Genomic DNA, 24,541 nt, shown 5'->3' on the forward strand with positions numbered 1-24,541 from the left:
GTTGACATCCATAGCCCATAGGACGCTGCTGCCTCCTGCAACTACAATGTAAGTACACGCTTTCACTCCTGGGTAGTATTGTAGATTTAATTGTTTTAAGATTCACCTATTTGACTGTGTGGTTTGCTGAGATATAAAAAAATAACTGATTTAATCATTCACGTAACTGGACTTTGTTGCTTTCTTGGCCAATTTTTTTAGAGTGCCTGCAACTTCTGAAATTTGTACGCATGTGTAGCAGTGTAGAGTTAAGATGTTCTAGTTTTCTAACTATTCAGTCAGAGTGTCGTTCTGATGTTCTAGTTGTTTTCCGATCTGGACAGTTATGCAACTTCTGAAATTTGTACGCATGTGTAGTTATGCCTGCAACTTCTGAATTTTTTTCATAATTTGGATGATGAATTATGCCTGCAACTTCTGAATTTGGCTGATGAATTTTTTTTTCTGAATTTGGCTGATGAATTATGCCTGCAACTTCTGATTTTTTTTCATAATTATGCCTGCAACTTCTGAATTTGGCTGATGAATTTACCATTACTGTTTACTACAATCTGCTTCCACCTTTTCATGAGGGAATCCTTATTGATCAAAGCAACTATGTTTGATTGTAGATGTCCTCCGAGCCTCGTGAGTTCATCGAGACAGAAGCTGCTATGCCTACTTCAACTTTGATAGTTGGTGGTACAGTACCTATGGACATGGAGAAGGCTAGTGGGTGTGGTGTCGCTGGTGAGGTGCAAGTAGCACAAGCAGAGAAGGAGGATGACGGGAATGGGACGAGGAAGGGTGAAGTTGTGGAGGTTGAAAAGAAAGACGCCCGAAGGCGGATGGCTTCGAGATCAGAGATGTGGAACCACTTCGAAAAGGTCATAGTTGATGGTGTCTTGCAGAAGGGAAAATGTAACTACTGCAAGAATGACATCAGCGCTCATCCCGTGATTAATGGTACATCAGCTTTACGCAAACATTTTAATATTTGCAAGCGTAATCCCCATAGGAATATTGGTGATGATAAGCAAGCTGTGCTTCAAGTTAATCATGGTGATAGTGTGCATGCTTGGAAATTTGATCCTGATGCTATTAGGGTTGCTTTTGCTGAAATGATAATAGAAGATGAACTCCCATTTGCATTTGGTGAAAAATTTGGGTTTAAAAGTTCATATCTAAAGCATGCCCACGTTTCTCTGTTCCATCTAGGAGAACATGCACTAGGGATGTTGTTCGCACATATTTTGAACAAAAGGCTAAACTAAAACTTTTCCTTAAAGAACAATGTGAAAGAGTGTGTCTCACAACTGATGGTTGGACTTCTGAACAAAAAGATAGCTACATGACTGTTACTGCACACTTCATTTGTAAAGAATGGAAACTTCACAAGAAAGTCATTAGCTTTTTCAAGGTTAAGGGTCATAAAGGAGATGATATTGGGAAACACTTGTAAAAAACTTTGATCGATTGGGGGATAGAGAAGGTCATGACCATTACTATTGATAATGCTAGTAATAATGATGGTGGTATTGGTTACATGAGAAAGGAACTGAATAAAGCTAAGACTTGCATAGCTGGAGGCAAATATCTCCACATGAGGTGTGCTGCCCATATTGTCAACTTAATAGTTACAGATGGTCTAAAAGAAGTTGATATTTCAATCAAGCGTGTGCGTGCTGCTGTTAGATATGTGAGAAATAGCCCAAGTAGGATGATTAAGTTCAAAGAATGTGCTGACCTTGAGAAGATTGAAACCAAGGCCTTCTTGATTCTTGATGTGGGCACTAGGTGGAACTCAACATACTATATGTTGAAGGCTGCTATTAGCTATGAGAAAGTTTTTGCAAGGTATGCGGATGAAGATCCTTACTTTGCAGTTGATCTACTTACCGATAAAGGTAAGGAGAAGGGTGTTGGAGTTCCGGATGAGCTGGACTGGGAGAATGTCAAGAAGTTGGCAGATTTTCTTGCACATTTTGCAGATCTAACAACTCGTGTTTCTGCCTCATTGTACGTGACTGCTAATAGCTTTTTCCATGAGATTGGTGAGGTGAATATGTTAGTGAAAAGTTGGATGGAAAGTGAGGATTGGTTGCAAATTGCAATGGCAGAGAGGATGAAGGATAAGTTTGATAAATACTAGGGAAAGAATGTCAAGAAGTTGGCAGATTTTCTTGCACATTTTGCAGATTTAACAACTCGTGTTTCTGCCTCATTGTACGTGACTGCTAATAGCTTTTTCCATGAGATTGGTGAGGTGAATATGTTAGTGAAAAGTTGGATGGAAAGTGAGGATTGGTTGCAAATTGCAATGGCAGAGAGGATGAAGGATAAGTTTGATAAATACTAGGGAAATTGGCATGAGCTCGATACCAGCAAGAAGGGGAAGGAAAAGGAGAACTTCAACTTGCTAATTTTCATTGCAACGACACTTAATCCAAGGTAAAAAAAAGTACAAGTATTATAGTCAACTATTCTTCATTATGTAATGTTTTCTTATATCGCAATATCACAAATTAAAGTTCTTATTTTCATTTTTTGATGCAGGTACAAGCTTTTAGAATACACACAGTTTGCCATTTTAGAAATGTATGGGGAGGACAAAGGGCCTAAGGTGTGGGCTGCAGTCAGTACTTGTCTTAGAGATTTATTCGAGTACTATAGGCTGATGTATGCTCCAAATGTTGCATCAGCTCAAAGTAGTGCTTCTCAAGAAGTTGAATCAATCGGAGGGCGTGCAAGCATGTTGAGATCCTTGATTGCCAAAAAAATGAGGTTGAACAGTGGCGGTAGCAGCAGCAGCAAGTCTGAGTTGGACAAGTTTCTTGCTGAGGAGCCTGAAGACGATGGCCCAAAATTTGACATATTAGATTGGTGGAAGGTTAACTCATCTAGGTTTCCTATATTGGCATGCTTGGCACGGGATGTTTTGTCAATCCCCATATCCACTGTTGCATCAGAGTCTTCATTCTCTACTAGTGGGCGTATTCTCGATGAGTTCAGATCTTCTCTGACTCCATTCATGGTTGAAGCCCTTGTGTGCACTCAGGATTGGCTTCGATATGGTACTCATGTCAGCATAGTAGAGAATGCTGAAGAATTGACCAAGCTCGAACAAGGTAACTTGATTCAATTAATATTCCATTATGTAATATGTGTTCGTTTGTTCTTACTTAATGCTTGCTTCCACCATTGTTGTTTATCAGAGTTAATCGCAGAATATAAGGAGAAAGTCAAGCCCCAAAGCAATGGCAAGCCCCCCACCACCGCAAAGCCTACTTAACGATTGGTGAGCTTCCACTTCTGGGTTATAAGAATTCATCTTGCTGCTTCAATTCAGATCAAAATAATAATATATTTATGTTTCTATCTGTGGACAACTCAACTAAATTATTGTTCATATTCCAGATGTTCTTTTTGGTTGGCTGCGGTTCTGAATAAACTACTAATAGTTGCTGGAGCAGAAGCAATAATACTTGAAGTTTAGAAATTGGGGGATTGCAACAATAATGCTATTGTACGCTGCCTGTTGTGTTTGTTCCATGTTTTAAATTTAAGTCTTGAAAACTAAGTGTGTTTGTCGTCAAAATTTACCAGTTATTTCCAGTGTTGGGACCCAATTCATGTGCACGCTAAACTATTGTTTTGTGCTGATAATATTCTTATATCGTATATCGGTATATGTACTAAGTCTACATCATGCTGCTATATATTATCAATTGTTTGTTCTTCCTAATTGTTAAGAATAGATAGGAAAGTGGATAGTTTTGGCAAAAGGAGCTGGAGAATAGTGTAGCCATTACTGCACTTATTAAATAATGAGGGTTGTTTGAGTGTACAGCGATTCCTACCACTATTAAATTATTAAATGTTTAGGTTGCTCAGTGTGCAGTGCAACTCTGCAAGTGTGCAGCGATTCCTGCCATCATTAAATATTCAGGGTTGTTTAGTGTGCAGTGTAAGTGTGCAACGATTCCTCTTAGTATTTAAATATTCGGGCTGTTCGGTCAGGACCGATGATCGAACCGAAATCTCAATGCGGTTATTCATCGGTTACTGCTTTTGCCATTGACCGATCGGTCAGTACTTTTTGACAACCGAATTTTCTAAAAGACCGAAGCACCGACCTGAACGGTTCGGGGGAACCGAACGCCCAGCCCTAGGTACAATGCCGGTAATGCCCGAAAACCTTCCGGTAACCAAATGAAACCATCCTATATATCAATATTCGTTTCCGGACCATTCTGGCAACCCTTGTGATGTCTGTGATCTCATCCGGGACACCGAACAACATTCTGTAACCACACATATAACTCGACTATACTAAAACATCATCAAACCTTAAGTGTGCAGACCCTGCGGGTTCGAGAACTATGTATACATGCCCCGAGGTACTCCTCGATCAATATCCAATAGCGGGACCTGGATGCCCATATTGGATCCTACATATTCTCTGAAGATCTTATCGGTTGAACCTCAGTGTCAAGGATTCATATAATCCCGTATGTCATTCCCTTTGTCCTTCGGTATGTTACTTGCCCGAGATTCGATCGTCCGTATCTGCCTACCTATTTCAATCTCGTTATCGGCAAGTCTCTTTACTCGTTCTATAATACAAGATCTCATGACTTATACTTAGCCACATTGATTGCAAGGCTTGTGTGTGATGTTGTATTATCAAGTGGGCCCCCGAGATACCTCTCCGTCAAACGGAGTGACAAATCCCAGTCTTGATCCATACTAACTCAACGAACACCTTCGGAGATACCTGTAGAGTACCTTTATAGTCACTCAGTTACGTTGTGACGTTTGATACACACAAGGTATTCCTCCGGTGCCAGTGAGTTATATGATCTCATGGTCATAGGAATAAATACATGACACGTAGAAAACAATAGCAATAAAATGAAACGATCAATATGCTACGTATATAATTTGGGTCTTGTCCATCACATGATTCTCCTAATGATGTGATCCCGTTATCAAGTGACAACACTTGCCTATGGCCAGGAAACCTTGACCATCTTTGATCAACGAACTAGTCAACTAGAGGCTCACTAGGGACAGTGTGTTGTCTATGTATCCACACATGTATTTGAGTTTCCAATCAATACAATTCTAGCATGGATAATAAAGGATTATTATGAACAAGGAAATATAATAATAACTAATTTATTATTGCCTCTAGGGCATATTTCGAACAGGTGTTAGGAGTAAGAATATCATGAGGAGACTGCACTAAGCTCAAACATGAATTAGCAGTCAAGTGTTTGATTAGAGGTGGGGGAAATTCACATGGCCAACGGGCCTAAGTTTTGGCTCAGGAAGATCATCTACTAAGAGTACTGTCTTGGAAAAAATTCAACTCAAAAGGAGGATCCTAGGTAGCATTTGCTTTGCAAAGTACCACATTGGGTAGGAATATGGATGTTGAAGTTGGGCTCAAATTAATGAATGGATTGAGATGAAATTTGGTGGATGATGGTCATTTGGGCATAGGAAAGCACTATAAAAAAATTTAATACCATTTGGACATGCCAAAGTGGCATTTCCTTCACAATGCTCTTCTCTAGAGAGAAACTTGGAAAAAATATTAAGAGGAATTGGCAAAATGATAAGCTCAAATTTGGTGGAGGTAAGTTATACACGTAGGAACATGCCGTGATAAATTGTCAGCAATAATTAAGCAATATAAAATATATTTTCTTCACAAACCGAAAATATGACCAGAATAAAAGATTGGATGATGAGCTCACATGGATTGCTAGATAGATCTCAAATTTTGTGGAGAGTGATTATTTTGGCATATGGAATGTTTGGAAAAATCTTAGATCAGTTGGATAATCCTAGCTAGTACTTCCTTCACAAAGCTTCTCTCTCGGTAGAAATTTGGAAATTTGTTGAGGAAGATTTAGGAAAATAGAGATGAATATTCGCATGTGGTAATTATTTGGATACGGAGATTGACAAAAAAAATTGCGGGCAATAGGAGGGGTCTAGATAGCACTTGCTTTGCAATGTGCCAATCTTGACAAAAAATAAAAATTGCAGTTGTGCTGGCATAGATGACTAGATTGAGCTGCAATTTGGAGGAGGATTATAATTTGGGCATATGAAGGCACCATAAAAATTTCATACTATTTGAATAAATAAAAATGGTACTGCCTTCACAATGCTCTCCACTTCACAGAACATTGGGAAAAATACTGAGGAAAATTGGCTAAATTAAATGAGCTAAAATTCGGTGGAGATAGTTTATATGGTCAGGGTCATGTCCTGGTAATTTTTCATCAATTATAAAGCAATATAAAATGTAGTTGCTTCACAAACTGAAAATATTACCAGAAACAAAGATTCGACCGTGAGCTCACATGTATTGTTAGATGGGGCTCAAATTTTGTGGACATCTATGATTTGGGCATATAGAATATGTGGTAAAATTTCAACTCATTAGGATATTCCTAGCTAGTACTTCCTTCACAAAGGCTCTAGTTGAACAGAAAATTTGAAAATTTGCTGAGAAAGATTTACTAGGCAAATGGAGATGAATTTTTTCATGAGGCAATGATTTGGACAGGAAAGACTGCCCAAAAATTTTCAGGGCCATTATGAAAATATAAATAGCACTTCCTTCACAAAGTGTTATTCTGAACAGAATAGGAAAATAAATATTGCTGATTTTTTTGAACTAGGGAAGGAAGGGTTTTGACATATTTGAGGAATATATGATCCAAAGAATTTATGAGAATTTTTGTGGAAATTTTGAGAATGACAGAAATGTAGGTTGTTTCACAACCTAGGGCAAAAAATGACACATGGACGACACATGGGCAAAACTGATGAGGTGGCGCCTTAGCGTGGGTGTTCGGGTATTCTGGTTATTTTGGTTCGGGTAGTTCAGGTTATGGGTAATTCACGTACTTCAAGATGGGAACCGGAATTTTTTCTGCCAAAAAAAAATACCCGAACACAGATTACCCAAAATTTTGCTTCAAGTAATTCGGGTACCCAAAAAACCCAAAATATTCGGAGCACGAATCAAATTATAATATAAATAATTAGGGTAGTGTGAGTATTTTTTATAGTGTGAGTATTTTTTATAGTATGGGTATTTTAGTTCGTATGGGTAACATGTCAGTATAATAATAGCTTGTATAATGTGGCTAGTATGAATTATTCGGGTAGTATGGGTGTTTCGGGCTTTCCAGACTGGAACCCGAACCCTAACCCGATACCCGAATTACCCGTCAATTTGGTTAATTCGGTTCGGTTCGGGTTCAGGTACCCAAATGCCCACACTGAGTGTCGCCTAGTCATAGAAATGCACCACAATCTACAAGGTTATGACCATCTATGTTGGTCATGATCAACTAGAAATAAGGCAGCGGACCAGCGATGTCTGCATTATGACCATTTCGTGTAAGCGAATTACGACATTTGTGACCACTTGGTCGTTATGGTTTAGCGTTTGGAGCCCGCCGAACAAATTACGACCAATTGGTCTCAAATGGTCATAGATTTACGACCATTTCTTCCAGGGTCACTCTGAGAAGGTCACAAGTTGACATATTTCTTGTAGTGCGCGGATGGGTGTGCTGGTTGTCGATGGGAGAAAGAGGGAATGGGTAATGCGCCACTGACTGGTGGACCAGAGGAGGGCAAGCATGGGCATCACACGCGCCTGCTGTGTGTCCGCGCCGACGCAAACACGACCCAAATTTGGGTCTGAAATTGGTGATAAGAGGTGAACGTCATGTTTGTGTCAGCCTAAGCAGACACATGCAGACAGTTTGGGTTGGCACGTTGCAGTTGCTCTAGGAACATGCATTAGAGCATCTCCAACAGGAAGGCCAAAAAAGTGGCGCGCGGGAAAAACTGTTGTTTTGGCGTGCAAGAGGCGACACAGCGCACTCCAGCAGACGCGTGAAACCCGGGCACGTGAAAAAACTTATCCCGTGCGGGGGGGGGGGGGGGGGGGGGGGCAGCGCACGCTATAAAAGCAGCACGCCTCCGCGCTCGCCAACCGCCAGAAATCTCTCCTGCGCCATCTTTCCCGCTTCTTCCAGTGCCCCGCCGCCGCCACGCCTTCACACCTGCCACTTTCGGCGCCGCGCCTCTGTCGCGCCTTCTCTCTCGCCTCTTCCCACGCCCCGCCATGCCGCTGCGCCACTGAAGCAGTTCGGGTTACAGTGGCATCCGCCTCCGCACCTCTGGCGTGTATTATGTGGAGATCCACTCCGGCGGTACACGCCTTGGGCTCAAAACCTTTAAAACCGCGCACGAGACCACCCGCGTGTACGATACGATGGTGTGGCACCTTGGGTGGCCTCGTGCGAAGATGAACTTCTCCAACGTGTGGACGCGCCATCAGGCGTAGGATCTTGCGCTTCTCCCACGTCTAATCACCGACGAGATCGCCGCATCCAGCGGAAGCGGGATCGCCGCCTCTTCATCGCCGAGGAGGACGAGAACGCCATGACGGCGTGGCGTGAGCGCTTCCTGCACGATGTCGCCACGGAGAACCAGTTCTGGACGAACAGGAGGGCGGAGCGAGCCGTGCACCGGCAAACAAGCTTGCGCGAAAGGAATTGGCGGAAGCCCACATGGACAACCCGATGGCGTCGACCTGGAACCATGAAGATCCTCATAGGCTCTAGGCGTTTACGTCGTCGGACTACACCATTGAGAAAGACGAGGCGTAGTCTAGCGTGTGGTTTAGTCTAGCGTCGGACTGCACCATCGAGAAGGACGAGGAGCAGTCTACACCATTGAGTAGTTTCTGGCGACTCAAGCAAGAGGGAGAAGGCAATCCAGGACCCAAGTGCAAGAAGAAGCAATCATAAATTCGACCCAGCTACTTCGCTTTGACCAGCAAGGATATTTAGTGAGGAGAGCACGTGCGGTGTCCAGTGCGCGTGAACAGATGAACTGTATCCTCTCTGCTGTCTTCTTCATCTCGATCCCCTTCTCCTTCCTCCGCCAAATCTCCCCAGATACTCTGTAAACCTTGCTGATCTGAGTAGAGCTGGTCGGGGATCGTAACACAAAGTCGCGCCACGCTTCTCGATCGCTTCCGTGGCCGGGTGTCGGAAGGAGAGCTGAGCTGGCGTTGCTGGTGCGGTCGTCAACGGGTGGGGGGCGCCGAGGCGGCTGCACCAGACGCAGCCGGTGGAGAACATGGCGGATTCCATCTTCAACGCACAGGCAGTGCCCCCATCGCTCGTCGACCTCCTGCCCATCCTGCGTGTGGCCAAGGAGGTCGAGCCCGGCAACTTCCGCGTCGCCTACCTCTGTAAGCAGAGCCCCCCCCCACCCCCCCCCCCCCCCCCCCCCCCACACACACACACACACACGAAAAAAGAAATCTTCCGATCCCACAGTGATTTTTAGCAATCGCAGCTTATTTTGCATTTTTGGTGTATTCAGGTCGCTTGTACGTGTCCGAGTATGCGCATCGGCTGGACCCGACCTCCAGCGGCGCTGGAGTTCATCAGTTCAAGACCTTGCTTCTGCAAACTCTAGAGAGGGTAATTCTGTTTTTCTTTTCTCTCCCTCGATGTGAATTGTGATACAAGCTTTTAATTAACTTGTGGGATTCTGTGTCCCCCACTCCCCACCCTGATTCAGGAGAACATGTTGACATTGAAGTGGAGGAGGGAGCATAGTGACGTCCGAGAGATAGAGCAGTTTTACCTTTATTACTATGAAAAGTTCATCAAGACGTTTCAGAATGTAGACGCAGTTGACAAAGCTGACCGGTAAGACTGCCAGAGGCATTTCTTGAGCCTACTTGTGTTACGTTAGCAACCTTTTACTATCTTGATGGGCAATCAAGTAGGAACGATGACTACTTGGTTGTTTTGCTCCTCTTTGATGACAATGTCTCTGTTGTTCAGTTTGCTCAGTGAAGAGCTCGCTAAATTGTATCAGATCGCGCATGTCTTGTTTGACGCCTTGAGATCCACCGCTTTGTCCGTACATGCTGAACTTGATGAGGCGGTATGCAATTGTGGATTGCAGTTTTTTTGGAGATACTATTATTTGGTTCCTCTGATCATGGTGGAATGACATGCTTTTAATTCTGTATGTTGCAGACTTTAGAAACGTGCATGAAAATTGAGGAAAAGAATGAACGGTATGCTCTTGACAGTATTCTGCGGCACGATCCTGAAAGAACTGGTCTGCAACATCCAGAGGTTTTCATCTATCTCAAGTTTCAATGTGAATACCACCTTAGCTTAGAAGCAAACAATTGGTTTTATGATTATGATTTCTCAGTTTGTTTTACTATATCTTTTATATAACACATGGTATTATGATTGCTGTCACTGAAATAATCAGTGGGGAGGATTACAATGATTCTCTTTAGCTTAGAATGGTAGTTTGCTCAATATGTCCTTTGATCTCTCCCGTGAAGGTTGGTACCCAAGGTAGGGTACAACCAGTTCAACCTTCAACACCATGATACGGCCATGAATAAGACCAAGAATGATGGAAGGGACAATTGATGGGGGCACTGTCACGAGTCACAACCTTGGAAACTTTGGAATGGTGAATTGGATCATAGGTTATATGGATGGAGAGACAACTTAATCAAGGAACTATCAATATGGAAACTAAATCATATCTTTCTAAGATAGAGTGATAACTCTGGATTCTTATCTTGGCGAACTGGCCCCTCCTCCCTGGGCTGGTTCAGCGATGGCTTCTTTTAAGATATGTAAGCACTATATTTATAGGGAGTATTGGATTTTTGTTACCCTTTCATGATAGAAGATGCCGTGAACACAATGATTAATGCAGGCCCATCGGGGCAATTTTTGAAATACACTAACTCCAGAGGAGATACCTCTTAACTTAACTCACAATTAATAAAGATATTATTGACATCAAGCTGAGAGACAGACCAGTGCCAACTAAAAGCGACAACAAGAGGTGTGCAAACGGTGGTCATGTGGGCCACAAGAGCATAAGTCTCATCATAGTCACGACCATGCTTCTTTTGACAGCCACGGACCACAAGACAAGCTTTGTAGCGCTCATTAGAACCATTAGAGTAAGTCTTAACCTTTTAGACTCACTTACAAGTGATGGGATGAACACAGGGTGGAAGAGAAACAATATCCCACGTGTCGATACGCTCAAGAGGGGCAATATCCTCTGTCGTCACATGGTGCCATTCCGGATGAACAACATCATGATAAGAGCTTGGCTCGAAAACAGCCACCAGAAAAATCATAGCGGCCGATGGCGGGGTGAGAGCGAGCATGAAAATGATAAGTAGGATGAGGCGAGGAAGATAGCGCATCAGAAGTAGATGGATCATTAGTAGGCTCATCCACAACACGTGGACGACGAGTATAATGGTGAGGAAAGAAGGGGAGAATATGATGTGGAATCATTGAAATAGACTCAGGTGATGGGGGAGGGGAAACCACAGGAGACAAAGTGCACAATCATGTGACACATGAGAGGGGGAACCGTAGGAGATGACAACATCAAATTTGCAGTAGTTGAATGAGCATGAGCAGTGGCATGAATGGAAAATGGCTCAACCAGAGTGACATGCATGGCGGGAAAAGTGAGGAAATAGATATCCTCCACTGAAGAGGCCAAGGAAGATGGAAAGGGACACAAATGATCAAAAGTCACATCCCAAGAAATATGCATCCGAGGACCGGATCCCAACAAATATACGCACTCAACCGGTTGAGCAGTTAGTTTGGTGCGTTCGCTGAAGGCAAGGAGAACATAGCAAACACAACAAAACACGTGAAGGGTGGAATAATTAGGTGAACAACCAAAAAGATCCTCGAGAGGAATGTCACCCAAGAGTCCGAAGGAAGGCTGAAGGTTCATGAGATAGGCGGAGTTGGAAACAACTGCAAAATATGAGGGGGAAGCGAAGCATCAATCATAAGTTGTCTCAAGAAGATGTGATGCTTGCGCTCTCCATACTATTCTGAGCATGAGCACCATGACATGAGAACTGAGCAAGAGTACATCGCTCAGCAAGGAATCCGTGTAACATGTTGGGAGTATACTCTCCAGCAAATTTGACATGAAACACACGAATAGGAGTAGAAAAATCAGTGCGGACCATGGCGGCAAAATGCTTATCTAGAGAGAGAACCTTACTTTGAGAAGAAATGAAGTATAGCCAAGTGTAGAGAGAGAAATTATGTGTAAAATAATATAGTATCGATGCCCCCCACCTTTTGAAGCTAAGGGAGGTCGACCCCATACAGTGGAATGATTAAATCGAAAGGATGTTGAGATATTGACTCACTAGTATAATAAGGTAACTGAATTTTTTTAACAAGAGGCAACCCTGACACTCTAAATAGACATCTCTTGAGATAAACCGCATAAGGCGTCAACGAACTAAAGACGACAAATGAGAGCCACAAACATGACCCAAACGGTGATGCCACTGTTGGAAAGAGTCGGTAGCCGGTGTGACATAGACGGACTGGCGACGATGTGGCAAAGGAAACAATACGAAGCCAATCTAACTCCCAAAGTCCCTCAAAGTCACGGCGGCGAGGGGCAACCCCTGCCATGTTGTCTTGCATGAGCCTTTTATCGGTGCTTGGTGTTCATCCGTTTGTGCAGCCGCCCTCTGAGGCGACTTCCATAGATGGTAATGGTCCTTCTACACCGTTCTCTATAGACTATCGTTGTGGCTGCTCTTCTGCGACTCCCCTCTCGGGCTCCACACATGGTGATTGTCGTTCCACATCGATTCTTCGCGCGACTTTCACCCCAGTGCTAGTTCATATGGCTCTGGCCACTACGCCTCGCGCACACGTCTTCCCTTGGTGCTTGCCTGCATACAACCTCATCTCCTCCACCCGCCTTTGCGGACGCTACTGATCGTGCTACATCGACACATCTAGCGACTTCCCTCGGTGTTGGCGGTTGCTCCTCTCCCGGTGCTGATATTCAACTACTTCAGCCATCTTTTCCGTAGTATTATACTTGTCCACGTGTTGTGGATGCATCTATTGATGTGCCATCTTCCTCGTCTTAGCCTAGTTATGGCTTGCGTCCTCGTTCGCTTCCGCTTGTTGATCACCTTGGTTTTCCAAGCGCTAGTGTTGTTGTTCTTGAGCCGACTTCTTATTGTCAAGCTATTGTTCATTCCGAATGGCACTTTGTGATGGCAAAAGAGCTTGCTACTCTTGAGCGCACTGGCACATGGGATCTTATTTCTCTTCCTCTTGGTATTCGTCCAATCACTTATAAGTGGGTCTACAAGGTTAAGACTTGCTCCGATAATTCTCTTGAACGTTACAAAGCTCGTCTTGTGGCTCATGGCTTTCAGTAGGAGCATGACCGTGATTATGATGAGACTTTTGCTCCTGTGGCCCATGACCACTGTTCGCACTTCTTGTTGTGGCCTCTGTTCGCCACTGGCTTGTATCTCAGTTTGATGTTAAGAATGCTTTTCTTAATGTTGAGCTGCATTAGAGCAAGTACAATAAGGTACAGTCAGCAGGCTGTAAGAATTAAAATACTATATTTTTGCTGAGTTGGATGAGAGAGAAGAGGAGAGAGAAGGGAAGCGGGCTCTTCGTGAAGAGCCGGCTCTAGCACGTGCTCCTAGGTGCTTTGTGAGAATGAAAGATGGGCCATATATGATAAAAGTGTACTCTTCTATAGCTAACTATTGTACAAGATAGCTATAAGATGGGCTATAAGATGGCTTATAGCTAGCAGTTGGCTATACTATTAACCATGCTCTTAGAAGGTTTACATGCAGCCATCACATGGGTATTATGTACCTCATGGTCTGCCATCTTCATTGCTCTCTCTCTATGACCTTAAGCAAGCCCCTCGCGCCTGGTTCAAGCGTTTTGCCTCTGTGGTGACTGTCGTTGGCTTTTCAGCGAGTGCTCATGATCCGGTGTTGTTTGTCCACTTTCCATCTCGTGGTCGGACTCTTCTTCTATATGTTCATGACATGATCATCCCTGGTGACGACCCCTAGTATATTGCCTTTCTGAAGGCACGTGTTAATGAGCAGTTTCTTATGTCTGGTCGTGGCCCCCTTCGCTACTTTCTTGGGATCGAGGTCTCTTCTACCTCTGATGTCTTTTTTATTTCCGAGGAAAAGTATATCCATGATCTTCTTGCTCGTGTTGCTCTTACTAATGACGGCACTATTGAGACTCCCACGGAGCTCAGTGTTCACAACTGTGATATTGATGGTGACCCCTTGTCTGTTCTGACGCGTTACCATCATCTTGTGGTAGTTTTGTCTATCTACTTGTCACTTGTCTGAATATCTCTTATAAAGTCCATGTTCTAAGTCAGATCGTCTCTGCTCCCACTTCGATTCACTTCAATCACCTTCTTCGTGTTCTCCGATATCTTCATGGCACGATCTCTCACCTTTTGTTATTTCCTCGCTGTAGTTCATTACAGTTTCAGGCCTATTCAGATGCTACATGGGCTAGTGATCCCTTCGGTCGTTGTTCACTTTCTGCTTACTGTGTTTTTTCTTGGTGGTTCTCTCATTGCCTGAAAGATGAAGAAACCGACTGCAATTCCCATTTGAGTGCAGAGGCTGAGTTGCGTATATGGCTCTTGTGACGGCAGAGGTGACTTGGTTACGATGGTTACTTCAGGACTTTGATGTTTCTGTCGCTGCACCTACTCTTCTATTGTGTGCACCTACTCTTCTATTGTCTGGCAGTACACGTGCTACTAGTATATTAGTATTGTGCGTGACCCTGTGAAGCATGAGGTCATCAAGCATATTGATGTTGATGCTTTCATGTAGGTGCTCGTGTGCAAGATCAGGTTATTGCTCTTTAGTATGTGTCTTCCGAGTCATAATTGACGAATTTTTTTTACAAAGGCCCAGACTAGAGTTATAGTTGGCTTCTATATCTCCTATCTCAGTGTTGTTTATCCATCCTGAGTTTGAGGGTGTGTTAGAGTACTATATATATAGCCATATAGCCTTTTGTATTTATCCCATTGTATAAAAGGTTTTCTGCATATTTTCCGCACCTGTACATGTATATATATTGACCTATGGCCTCATGAGAATACAAGTTGCGTATTCCTAACAAAAGGAACTAACTTGAAAATCAAGGAACTATGAATATTGAAATTAAATCATATCTTTCTAAGATAGAGTTAAGCATATCTCTAGATTCTTATTGTGACAAACTGGTGCCTCCCCCGTGAGCTGGTTCGGCCATGGGCTTCTTTTTAAGATATGTACCATTATATTCTATAGGACGTTCTGGATTTTTTCTTTACATTCCATGACAAAAGATGTAGTGAACACAATAGTTAATGCAAGAACATATGGACTAGTTTTTTTAATATGGACACTCAAGACGAGATATCTGATGCTGAAGGTTCGAATGATTCTTCAACATCTTACAACATGGGAGGTACTGTCTTTGATTTATTTGTTCAATGTAAAATAACATATTTTTAATTTTGTATGTTACACAGGTTTTGGAAATGCACCACCTAATTGAGGAGAACAGAGAAGTGTCTGCTCCTAACAATATGCAGCTGGTTGATCCTAAAAATAATGGTGTGCAACATCCGGAGGTTTTCGTCTATCCCAAGTCTCATTGCAAATGCCACCATACTTTAGATATAAGCAGTTTTTTTAGAAAAGAAGGATCACCTTCAGCCTCTGCATCAATACGATGCATGCAACCCCTTTATTAATAAAGCACTAAAATAGTGTGCGGTTCCGAAGAAGCTCGTAAGGAGCTGTAAATTAATCCATAAGAAACAAATGCCACAACCGGCGAATATAGGACTCGATGCCTAACCATCTATTCTATTATTGGATCGCCATCCAAACCGGTTGTAGATATTCCGAGTTAGCATCTCTCATCGGGGAGACCCAGTAACCAAAGGTTTCTTGGTTTTTACAGGAGTGAGTAACGACCATATACGGATCAACGCTGATGACCTGTAAAGTAGCTACAAAAAAGTTTATACATGTTTGTCTGTTAAAAGCCATGTCATTCCTACAGTTTCATATAACCCAAAGTAAAGCACATACTCCTATACGAACGTGGCTCGCAGTGATTATGTCAACTCCATTTAGCCACATCCCAAACAACGTGTCAATGCTATCCGGAGGAATGATATTAAAGGCTATACAAATTGTTTGCCACAATTTTTTTTGCTAACAGATATTGGAGAAAAAAGTGTTTGATAGTTTCATCATGGTCACAAAAGCTACATCGTTTACTTCCCTCCCAATTACGCTTTGCCAAATTATCCTTAGTAAGAATCACCTCCTTGTGAACAAATCACATGAAGACTTTGATTCGTAAGGGTACTTTGACCTTTCAAATATGAATCGAGTTGGGGATAGTCCAGTATCAATAAGGTTTAAATACATCGATTTCACTGAGAAGATGCCATTTGAGGTTAGCTTCTAATGAAGCCTATCAGACTCGTTCGGTAACTATACATCGATGAGTCTTCTGACTAAGTGTAACCAAGCTTCCCAGCAATGACCCACCAACGCTCGTCGGAATTGAATATTTAGAGGATTAGACTGTAGAATTATGGCAAAGTACGCCTCCTTATGTTGCACAATATTATAGAGAGATGTATAGAGGCATCTCCCCAATCACGTATCCTCCCAGAATCTCGTCGACTCACCATTTTCAATAATAAATTTAGTTCTATAAAAAAAGATGATTTCATTCTCATCAAACCTTTTCAAAAGGGAGAATCATTGGGTCTGACTCTGACTTGGGCCAAGGTCTTAGATTGTAAATACTTTTCGTAAAATGTGTACCCATATGACTTCTGTCTTCACAGATAGTCTGAACAACCATTTATTGAGCAGACATCTGTTTTTTACCTCTAAATTCTCAATTCCTAGACCTCCCTGGTCCTTGGGCCTACAAATAATATCCCATCTAATGAGTCTGTACTTTTTCTTAACTTCATCACTCCGCTAAAAGAAGCGGGATCGATAAAAGTCCAACCTTTTTGCGTATCCCTACCGGTATCTCAAAGAAGGACATAAGGAACATAGACATACTCGTAAGAACCTAATTAATCAATATTAGCCTTCCTCCATAAGACAAAAGTTTACCCTCCAGCAGCTTAGTTTTTTTCAAACCGATCCTTAATACACTTCCACTCTATGTTTGTTAATTAGATATGCCTAGGTAACTGAAAGGTAGTCTTCCCAATTCACAACCGAACAGTTGTTTATAAGCGCCTTGCTCATCTTTGGCTTTCCCAAAACAGAACAATTCACTTTTGTAAAAATTAATTTTCAAACCCGACAACTGTTCGAATAAGCAAAGGATAAGTTTCATATTTCTAGCCTTTGCTAAAACATGTTCCATAAACAAAATAGTGTCATCGGTGTATTGTAATATGGACACACCACCATCCATTAGATGTGGAACTAGTCCTCCTACCTCTCGAAATAGGCTTTCGCCCCGCTATATATGTATAGCAACCATCAGATACAACCAAGATCCCACTGCCGGGGCAGACAACACAGGTATGCCCAAAAGAAATAAAAGAGAAATTAAAAGAAAAGAATGACATCAAAGTCGGATTGACGAAAACGATGATGATCCCGCACAGCTACGCCCTCCGAACATATCTACCGCGCTCCTAACACTTTGGACCACCGCGTAACAAGCAACACCTTCAGGAAGGAAAGCGACGATGGTGACGCTGCTGCCCGGATTGCTCCTAGGGTTTCCCTTGTACGTAGTGGGGCGTGAGTAAGTGGGATCCCCGACGCCCTTCAGGAAGGAACGACGGCGCCCACGGGCGTCGCCGCGTCAGTGCCAGCCACGCTTGACAAGAATTTCTCCCGTCCGCCACACAACCCCACCCCGATCGATCCGTCGTGCTCCACCAAACTTGCCGCCCACCAACATGCGCCACCATGGTTTAGGAGAAACCACCGCCGTCTCACCATGTAGATCGAAGCGAGACCGACGGGGCTGAGAGTAAGTAGTCAGGAACCAGGAGCGGCAGAGTCAGCAATCACACGCGAGGGGACAACCTCCACGGCTCTTGACGGTCACCGACCAGACGCAGCAAGGGGAGCACCGTAGGCACGATAGCCCGACCGAGGTCTTAATGGCTCGTGAAGCTCCCGTTGCCGCGCTGCAGTGGGTGCATCGCCGCCTTCGCAACCCATCGCACGAGCCACACCTTCGGCCATTGGAGTCATCGCGGGAAGAGCCGAGCTATGCCCGCCTAGACCCAGATGGGGCCCCAAAGGGCCCAGATCTGGGTCGGGAGGGCGTCGCCGCCAACTGTCGCGCCAACCCGCAGCCAAGTAGCCGGGCCACCGCCTCCTCACCATCCGGAGCAACGTCGCCCGAGGTAGCGCCGCCGCCGGAACCGCCGCTGCCCGAGTATCACCGGCGCACGCCTGCGACGAGAAGACCATCTGCAAACGCTGAGATCCCGAAGCCGGACCCTAGTAGCCGCCCTCGCCGCGCGCAGCCTGGATCCAGATCAGGCCGTCGGCAGACGGGATCCAGATCAGGCTGCCGACCGACGTGATCCGCACCAGGCGCGCACCCGGCCAGATCTGGGACAAGCCACCGCCGAGCGCCAGCCCACAGGTCGAAGCCCCGCCCAAGTCCAGCCCTCCATGCATGGGACAAGGTACCGCAGCGCCGCCGCCGAGCGAGCCCACGCGCCGCCACGCCCGAACCAGCGCTGCGCCACACTGTCGAAGGTCATCGGCCCGTGCCGAGTCCCTGCACAAAGGGGAGAAGAGGCCCCGCCTCCGCCAGCAGCGGCGACGAAGGGAGGAGAGGGGGAGGCAGGGGATCAAGGCGCCGGCGGCTAGGGTTGCCCTCTCGGTCGCCCGCGGGAGCAACGCGAGGGGCATTACCGCATATGTCCTCGTTGAGACAAAAAAAGCCACTAGTCCTCCTACCTGGCCTTCCTCTTTAGCCCTTCATATGAGAATTGCCAACATGTCTGCAACCACATTAAATATGATAGGGGACAAGGGGTCTCCCTGCCGAAGACCTTTGTGCGTTTGGAACTAATGACCAATATCATCATTAACTTCAATTCCAACGCTACCTTTTGGTACAAACGATTGAACATGCTTCCTCCACAAGCCATCAAATCCCTTCATACGCAAGGCTTGTTGAAGGAACGGTCATTTAACTTTATCATATGCTTTCTCGAAATCCACCTTGAAGATAATACCATCTAGTTTCTTCAAGTGAATTTTATGAAGTGTTTCATTAAGGATAACCACACCCTCTAGTATGTTTCTGCCTGGTACGAAAGCCATGTGACTAGGCTGCATCACATGTGCAATCTGAGTCAATCTATTTGTCCATACCTTCGTAAATATTTTGAAACTCAGATTAAGCAGGCAAATAGGACGGAATTGTTCAATGCGCACCGTCCCTCCTTTGGCAAAACGTAATTGTCCCAAAGTTTAGGTAAAAAAGCTGCATGTGGCCATTAAACAAATCATCAAACATAGGAAGTAAGTCACCTTTAATAATGGGCCAACATATTTTATAGAACTCAGCCGGTAATCCATCTGGACGTGGAGCCTTATTATTTTTCATTCGTGGTATAGCCTCAAACACCTCTTTCTCTGTGAATGGTGCGGTCAATGTCTCATTCTCTTCTGTCCCGGGCTGAGGAATATCTCCAACCATCTACTCATCCATAGACACACAATTGTCCTCGGGAGCCCCAAAAAGTTGCTTATAATATTTGTTGGTTTTATGATTATGATTTTCCACTGTGTTTTACTATATTTATCATATAGCATGTGGTATTATGATTTCCATCACAGAAATAATTATGCTCCTGTCAAGAGAATAATGGCAGTGTGGGTGTTTCATGCTACATGCCTTGTAGTGTTGATGCAAACTCAGTGGCAAGGATTACAACTGATCTCCGTAGCTTAGAAGGGTACTTTGCTCAATATTTCCGTAATCTATCTCTTTTCCATCACCTGAAAGGTTGGTGCCCAAGGTGGGGCACAACCAATTCAACCTTCAACATTGTCACACTGCCATGAATGAGATCAAGAACGATTGAAGACATAATCGATGGGGTTACTGTCATTAGTCACAACCTTGGGAATTTTTGGCTGGTGAATTTGATTATAGGTTGTAGGGATGGTTGATAGAAGGGGCCAGTAGGGAGGGGTTTATTCTCCCATCTTGTCATGTCGTGTAGCTGCCAAAGTGCAACACCTTGTAGAGAAATTAGAGGGAGCGAGTAAGGGTGCTTGGTTATTTCTGCTTGTTTACGCATGGTGATGTCCTGGCATTATATAGCCTGCTTATACACCAAAGGACTTGAGGCTGAAGGGAACAAAATCAAGGAACTGTCAATGTCGACACTAAACCATATCTTTCTAAGATAAAGAGTGTAAAGCATATCTCTGGATTCTTATCTTGCCGACTTGGCACCTTCCCCTTAGCTGGTGGAGCCATGGGCTTTTTTTAAGATCTCTAAGCATTATATTCTATAAGGTGTACTGGAATACACTTTTTTTTTAACCTTTCTTAACAAAAGATGTATTGAACACAACAAATAATGCAGGCTAGTTGGACCTATTTTTTTGATACGAAGACTCGAGAGATATCTGAGGGTGAAGGGTCAAATGATTCTTCAACATCAGACTGTATAGTGTCAAATGATGTTTTCAGAGCCAGGTATCCAGCACTCACATCCGTTCTATATTGCAATTATGTGATTTATAGTAACTCTGCAAATGCACCCTAATGCCAGGTCAATTTCCAGTCACATTATGCTTGGTTAGCAGTTTCAGTTATGATCCACGTGTAAAATGTGGCTTTCCTCTTCTTTTCTCTCTGAGCCTTGACTCTTTCCCGCTTTTTATGTCTGCTGTAAATATTTTTGTATTGATGCCATTAGAGCTTCTCATACAGTTTTCCATCATAAACGAACATTTATAGTCACAAGACTTCTCTTCCTAGCAGTTGAGTTTTGTTCTGCCTTTGGCTTGTATCATAGTATTTCCTACAAAATTGTTACTCCTACAATAGTTTACCTTCTTTTCGGCTGAACCATGTGTTCTTGATAATAGACTCCCTAGAGTTTCTACATTCATCTTACTGCTTAAATGTCCTAGTTCAAATACTTTGATTCAAATGGAACTTGCTCTAGTTTACAAACAAACTACTCAAATTGGTCTGATTTAGAAAGCGCATGCTTGTTTTGATTAGGACGGATATAAAATGTGGGATACCTAATGTACTGGATCCAATAATACATGACGGAAGTGCGGAGCCAATAAGTATACCACTATCACTGTTACAGGACATTACCAAAATTTTTGCTGATGAGCGAAAAATTGGTCAAGGTGGATTTGGAGTCGTTTATAAGGTAAATTTAACTATAAAAACCTTCATTCTATATTGTTTTTCTCATAGTAGAGCTAATTTTGATCTAAGAGCTAATGGTTGTGCTAACATGACAAGTTAATCAGGGAGTTCTTCAAAACGGGTATGTTGCTGTGAAGAAACTCTTGAACAGCCAGACAATCGATGATGAGCTGTTTTATCGTGAGACTAATTTTCTAATGAGTGTCAAGCACAAAAATATAATACGGTTTCTAGGTTACTGTGCTAATACAGAGAATATTGCCATTAAAGTGGACGGTTCAGGAAAATGTGGGAAGTATTTGTATCCGGAGATTAGAGAAAGATTGCTCTGTTTTGAGTATATCAGTAAAGGAAGCCTTAGCAATCATCTTACTGGTACAACAATGTTGCATATGATTCAGTTTTTTTTCTTTATTTGATCATCCTCTTTTTTGCTTCTGCAAGTGTCGATTAATGATAAGAAACAGACTGGACAAAAAGAACTGATCTATCCATTTTTACATGCATAAATCAAAGGTCAAAGATTCCATCTTCCCTAATACTTATTTTCAACCTGCAGATGAATTAAGTGGACTTGAATGGCATATACGTTATCAAACTATAAAGGGAATTTGTGATGGTCTACAATATCTTCACAAGGAAAAGGATATTGTTCACATGGATCTTAAACCTGACAATATACTGATGGATGATCTCATGGTACCAAAAATTACAGACTTTGGTATATCAAAACATCTTGATGGAATATCACAAGCTGTTACTAGACGATGTCATATGTCACTGTAAGTTACACATGTAGATACCAATCATTTCTGGAAGATATTTAGAGCCCAGTGTCTTGTTTTTGTCCCTAATGCATCCAACTGGCACGATTTCATGCAGAGGATATTGTGCTCCGGAATACTTGCACCGCGGCCAGTTGTCTTTCAAGTCAGACATATTTAGTCTGGGTGTTATAATTATAGATCTTGTAACTGGACGTAAGGAAGATCCTGACATTGAAAATGTAAGAATAATTTTAACTGGGAATTTCAGATTTTCCATGTTTCCACCGACTCTGGATTTTAGTTATTTTTAAATACTGAATTTTAAATAAGACTAATTGGCCCCTTCAATTTTCTTAAGTAGGTCCTTCAGTTTGAAAATATAGTTTGTGGTTACAAGTGGACCAAATAGGCCCCTTGAGGAATTTTTTTTAGGACAGGGTCATTGAGTTTGCTACTGTCCTGTTGTCCTTGTTTGGTTTGAAGTATAAATTTGATATTTGAGAGCCATTGTAGTTTGTGTGCTTTTCGCAAGGTATGCATATTATTTAGCCGAATATTTTAGCATGATTAGAAATCATTTATATAAATGATAGGTACTAAGAAGATGGAGGCATAGGTGGAATAGATCAGCCAAGTATCCACCATTGGGATACCAACAAGTTACTGGATGCATAGAAATTGCAGCACGCTGCGTGTCACATGACCCCAAAGAACGACCTTATATATTGGATATAATCCGCCAGCTCGATGAATTGGACTGTACAAGTGGGCACGACGATGATGCTAATGAATCTACATTTAGCATGGTAAGATACTAGGCTCATTTGCTTGTCTGTTCTATTTGCTTAGACGAGTATTTATGAGAGTCCCCAATCTTTTCTTGCAGATAAGCCCTTACCCTTGGGAGCTGCTTGACATAGATCCGCTGGAGCTGCATTTCCCTTTCGAGGCAGGCAAGCAGATACTATGCTTACTTCAACTAAGTAACCCGAGGGATGATTACATTGCCTTCTACGTCCAAACGTCAAGTGTACAGTACCTCATAGAGCCGAGCAAAGGAATTGTACCACCCCAGTCCAAGATCAATGTCACCATAACATTTCAAGCACAGAAGATGGCACCGCATCGTATGATGTATAAGGACGAGTTCGTCGTGCGGTGCACACTGGTGAATCAGGATCTCACGACTGAGAACGTCACCGAAGATATGTTCGATGAAGAGTCAAAAGTGGTCGATAATGTGAGTTTGACGGTTGCATTTTAACGCAGCGCTAAAGATACGTCGTGCAAAAGGCTGGCCTGAACAATTCTCAACCTAATTAAAGTTGTTTATTTATAGCAATATATGGAAGAGAAGAAAGCCCTGAGGCAGGGGCTGATAAGCAAAAAATACAAAAGGAGCAAAAAAAAGCCGCAGCTGTACAAGCCTTAGCAGAGTTGCTAGATGGGAAAAGCTCCAGCCTCAAAGAAGAGATTGCTGAACCGCATTGGAACACCGGTTTTGACCAAAGAACCAAGTGATGAGCACATCTGAGGAAGACCGAACAGATAACTACTAGGTTTGACCAAAGAACCAAGTGATGAGCACATCTTGAGCAACATTTGTTTGTGAAGAGGGGCGGCATGCCAGAACTGTTGGACAGAGGGGCAGTGAAGAATGACATGCTGAGTTGTCTCGGAGAAAGCGCAGAATGGGCAAGCATCCGAGAAGGCCAGCCCGTGCCTGGTGGATCATGTACAAACTCCCGCGGTCTGGCAACTGAAGGAACATGCGTCAGCGATTTGTCGGGTACTTTCTCGGAGTTGACGTCGCGAAAGGAACGTCCTGCATAATTTGCAGGCTATCTGGAGGCAAATCATCAGCTTTGCCTTTTTTTTTTTGCTGTGAGCATAGAAACTTATGACGAAGACAGAGCACAGACCTTGTGTGCCTTTTGAAATTTGAACCATCAGTTAGCTCGGCTAGTGTTTCTTTGTTGCTGAGATTAACCCCTAAATCATCGTTGGTCAGGGCATTAAATAAAATTGTTTTGCAAGACAAATACAACCATGTCATTTATACATGTTCAATCCATGTCATTTTTCTTTTCTTCTATGGCTATTGTGGTGGTGTCAGAGGCAGGTGCGGGCGTTGGTGCCAAGCTCAGAGGTTCCTTCGGTTTGTTTGTAATTTTATTTCCTGACTTTTTTTTTTTTTTTGCGAAAGCTACCGTTCTACTATTTGTTCAGTTTTATCGTATGTCGGTGTGTACGTGGTTTGTACTAGGATCCTTGCAAGTCCCAGGAATACAAGATGCCCTCGATGCTACAGAAGTGACGCCCATGAGAGACCAAGAATGGTAGCCTCGCTCATCAGTGTCTCACTTTGGCTCCGAAGACGTTTTGCTCCTCGCTTTTGAGTAAACCTGT

At 43.2% G+C, this 24,541-nt stretch overlaps 1 protein-coding gene across 3 annotated transcripts; it reads left to right on the forward strand.

Annotated features, from left to right (window-relative positions):
* The first annotated feature begins 8,843 nt into the window (after positions 1-8,843).
* Positions 8,844-24,174, forward strand: LOC123442536 (probable serine/threonine-protein kinase PBL7). 3 transcript variants are annotated; one of them, XM_045118604.1, is made up of 14 exons: positions 8,844-9,280; positions 9,415-9,515; positions 9,616-9,746; positions 9,885-9,987; positions 10,083-10,184; positions 15,466-15,567; positions 20,560-20,672; positions 21,207-21,366; positions 21,470-21,740; positions 21,925-22,147; positions 22,248-22,371; positions 22,726-22,938; positions 23,019-23,372; positions 23,472-24,174. In XM_045118604.1, exons 1-14 carry the CDS (start codon positions 9,166-9,168, stop codon positions 23,562-23,564), a joined length of 2,205 nt encoding a protein of 734 aa, XP_044974539.1. In that variant the 5' UTR covers positions 8,844-9,165; the 3' UTR covers positions 23,565-24,174. The 3 variants fall into 3 exon arrangements, with proteins under 3 accessions (XP_044974539.1, XP_044974540.1, XP_044974541.1); XM_045118605.1 differs by having other exon boundaries at positions 8,845-9,280; positions 9,894-9,987; XM_045118606.1 differs by lacking the exons at positions 8,844-9,280; positions 9,415-9,515; positions 9,616-9,746; positions 9,885-9,987; positions 10,083-10,184 and adding an exon at positions 14,899-15,401.
* The last annotated feature ends 367 nt before the right edge of the window (positions 24,175-24,541 follow it).

This window comes from Hordeum vulgare, chromosome 3H (genome assembly GCF_904849725.1).
Source record: "Hordeum vulgare subsp. vulgare chromosome 3H, MorexV3_pseudomolecules_assembly, whole genome shotgun sequence".
NCBI lineage: Eukaryota > Viridiplantae > Streptophyta > Magnoliopsida > Poales > Poaceae > Hordeum > Hordeum vulgare.

Coding starts and splice junctions, on each gene's coding strand:
- LOC123442536 (XM_045118604.1), top strand. CDS start 9,166: ATGGCGGATTCCATCTTCAACGCACAGGCAGTGCCCCCATCGCTCGTC. Junction 9,988..10,082: donor ATGCTGAACTTGATGAGGCG/GTATGCAATTGT, acceptor TGTATGTTGCAG/ACTTTAGAAACGTGCATGAA. Junction 22,148..22,247: donor AGACGATGTCATATGTCACT/GTAAGTTACACA, acceptor GATTTCATGCAG/AGGATATTGTGCTCCGGAAT.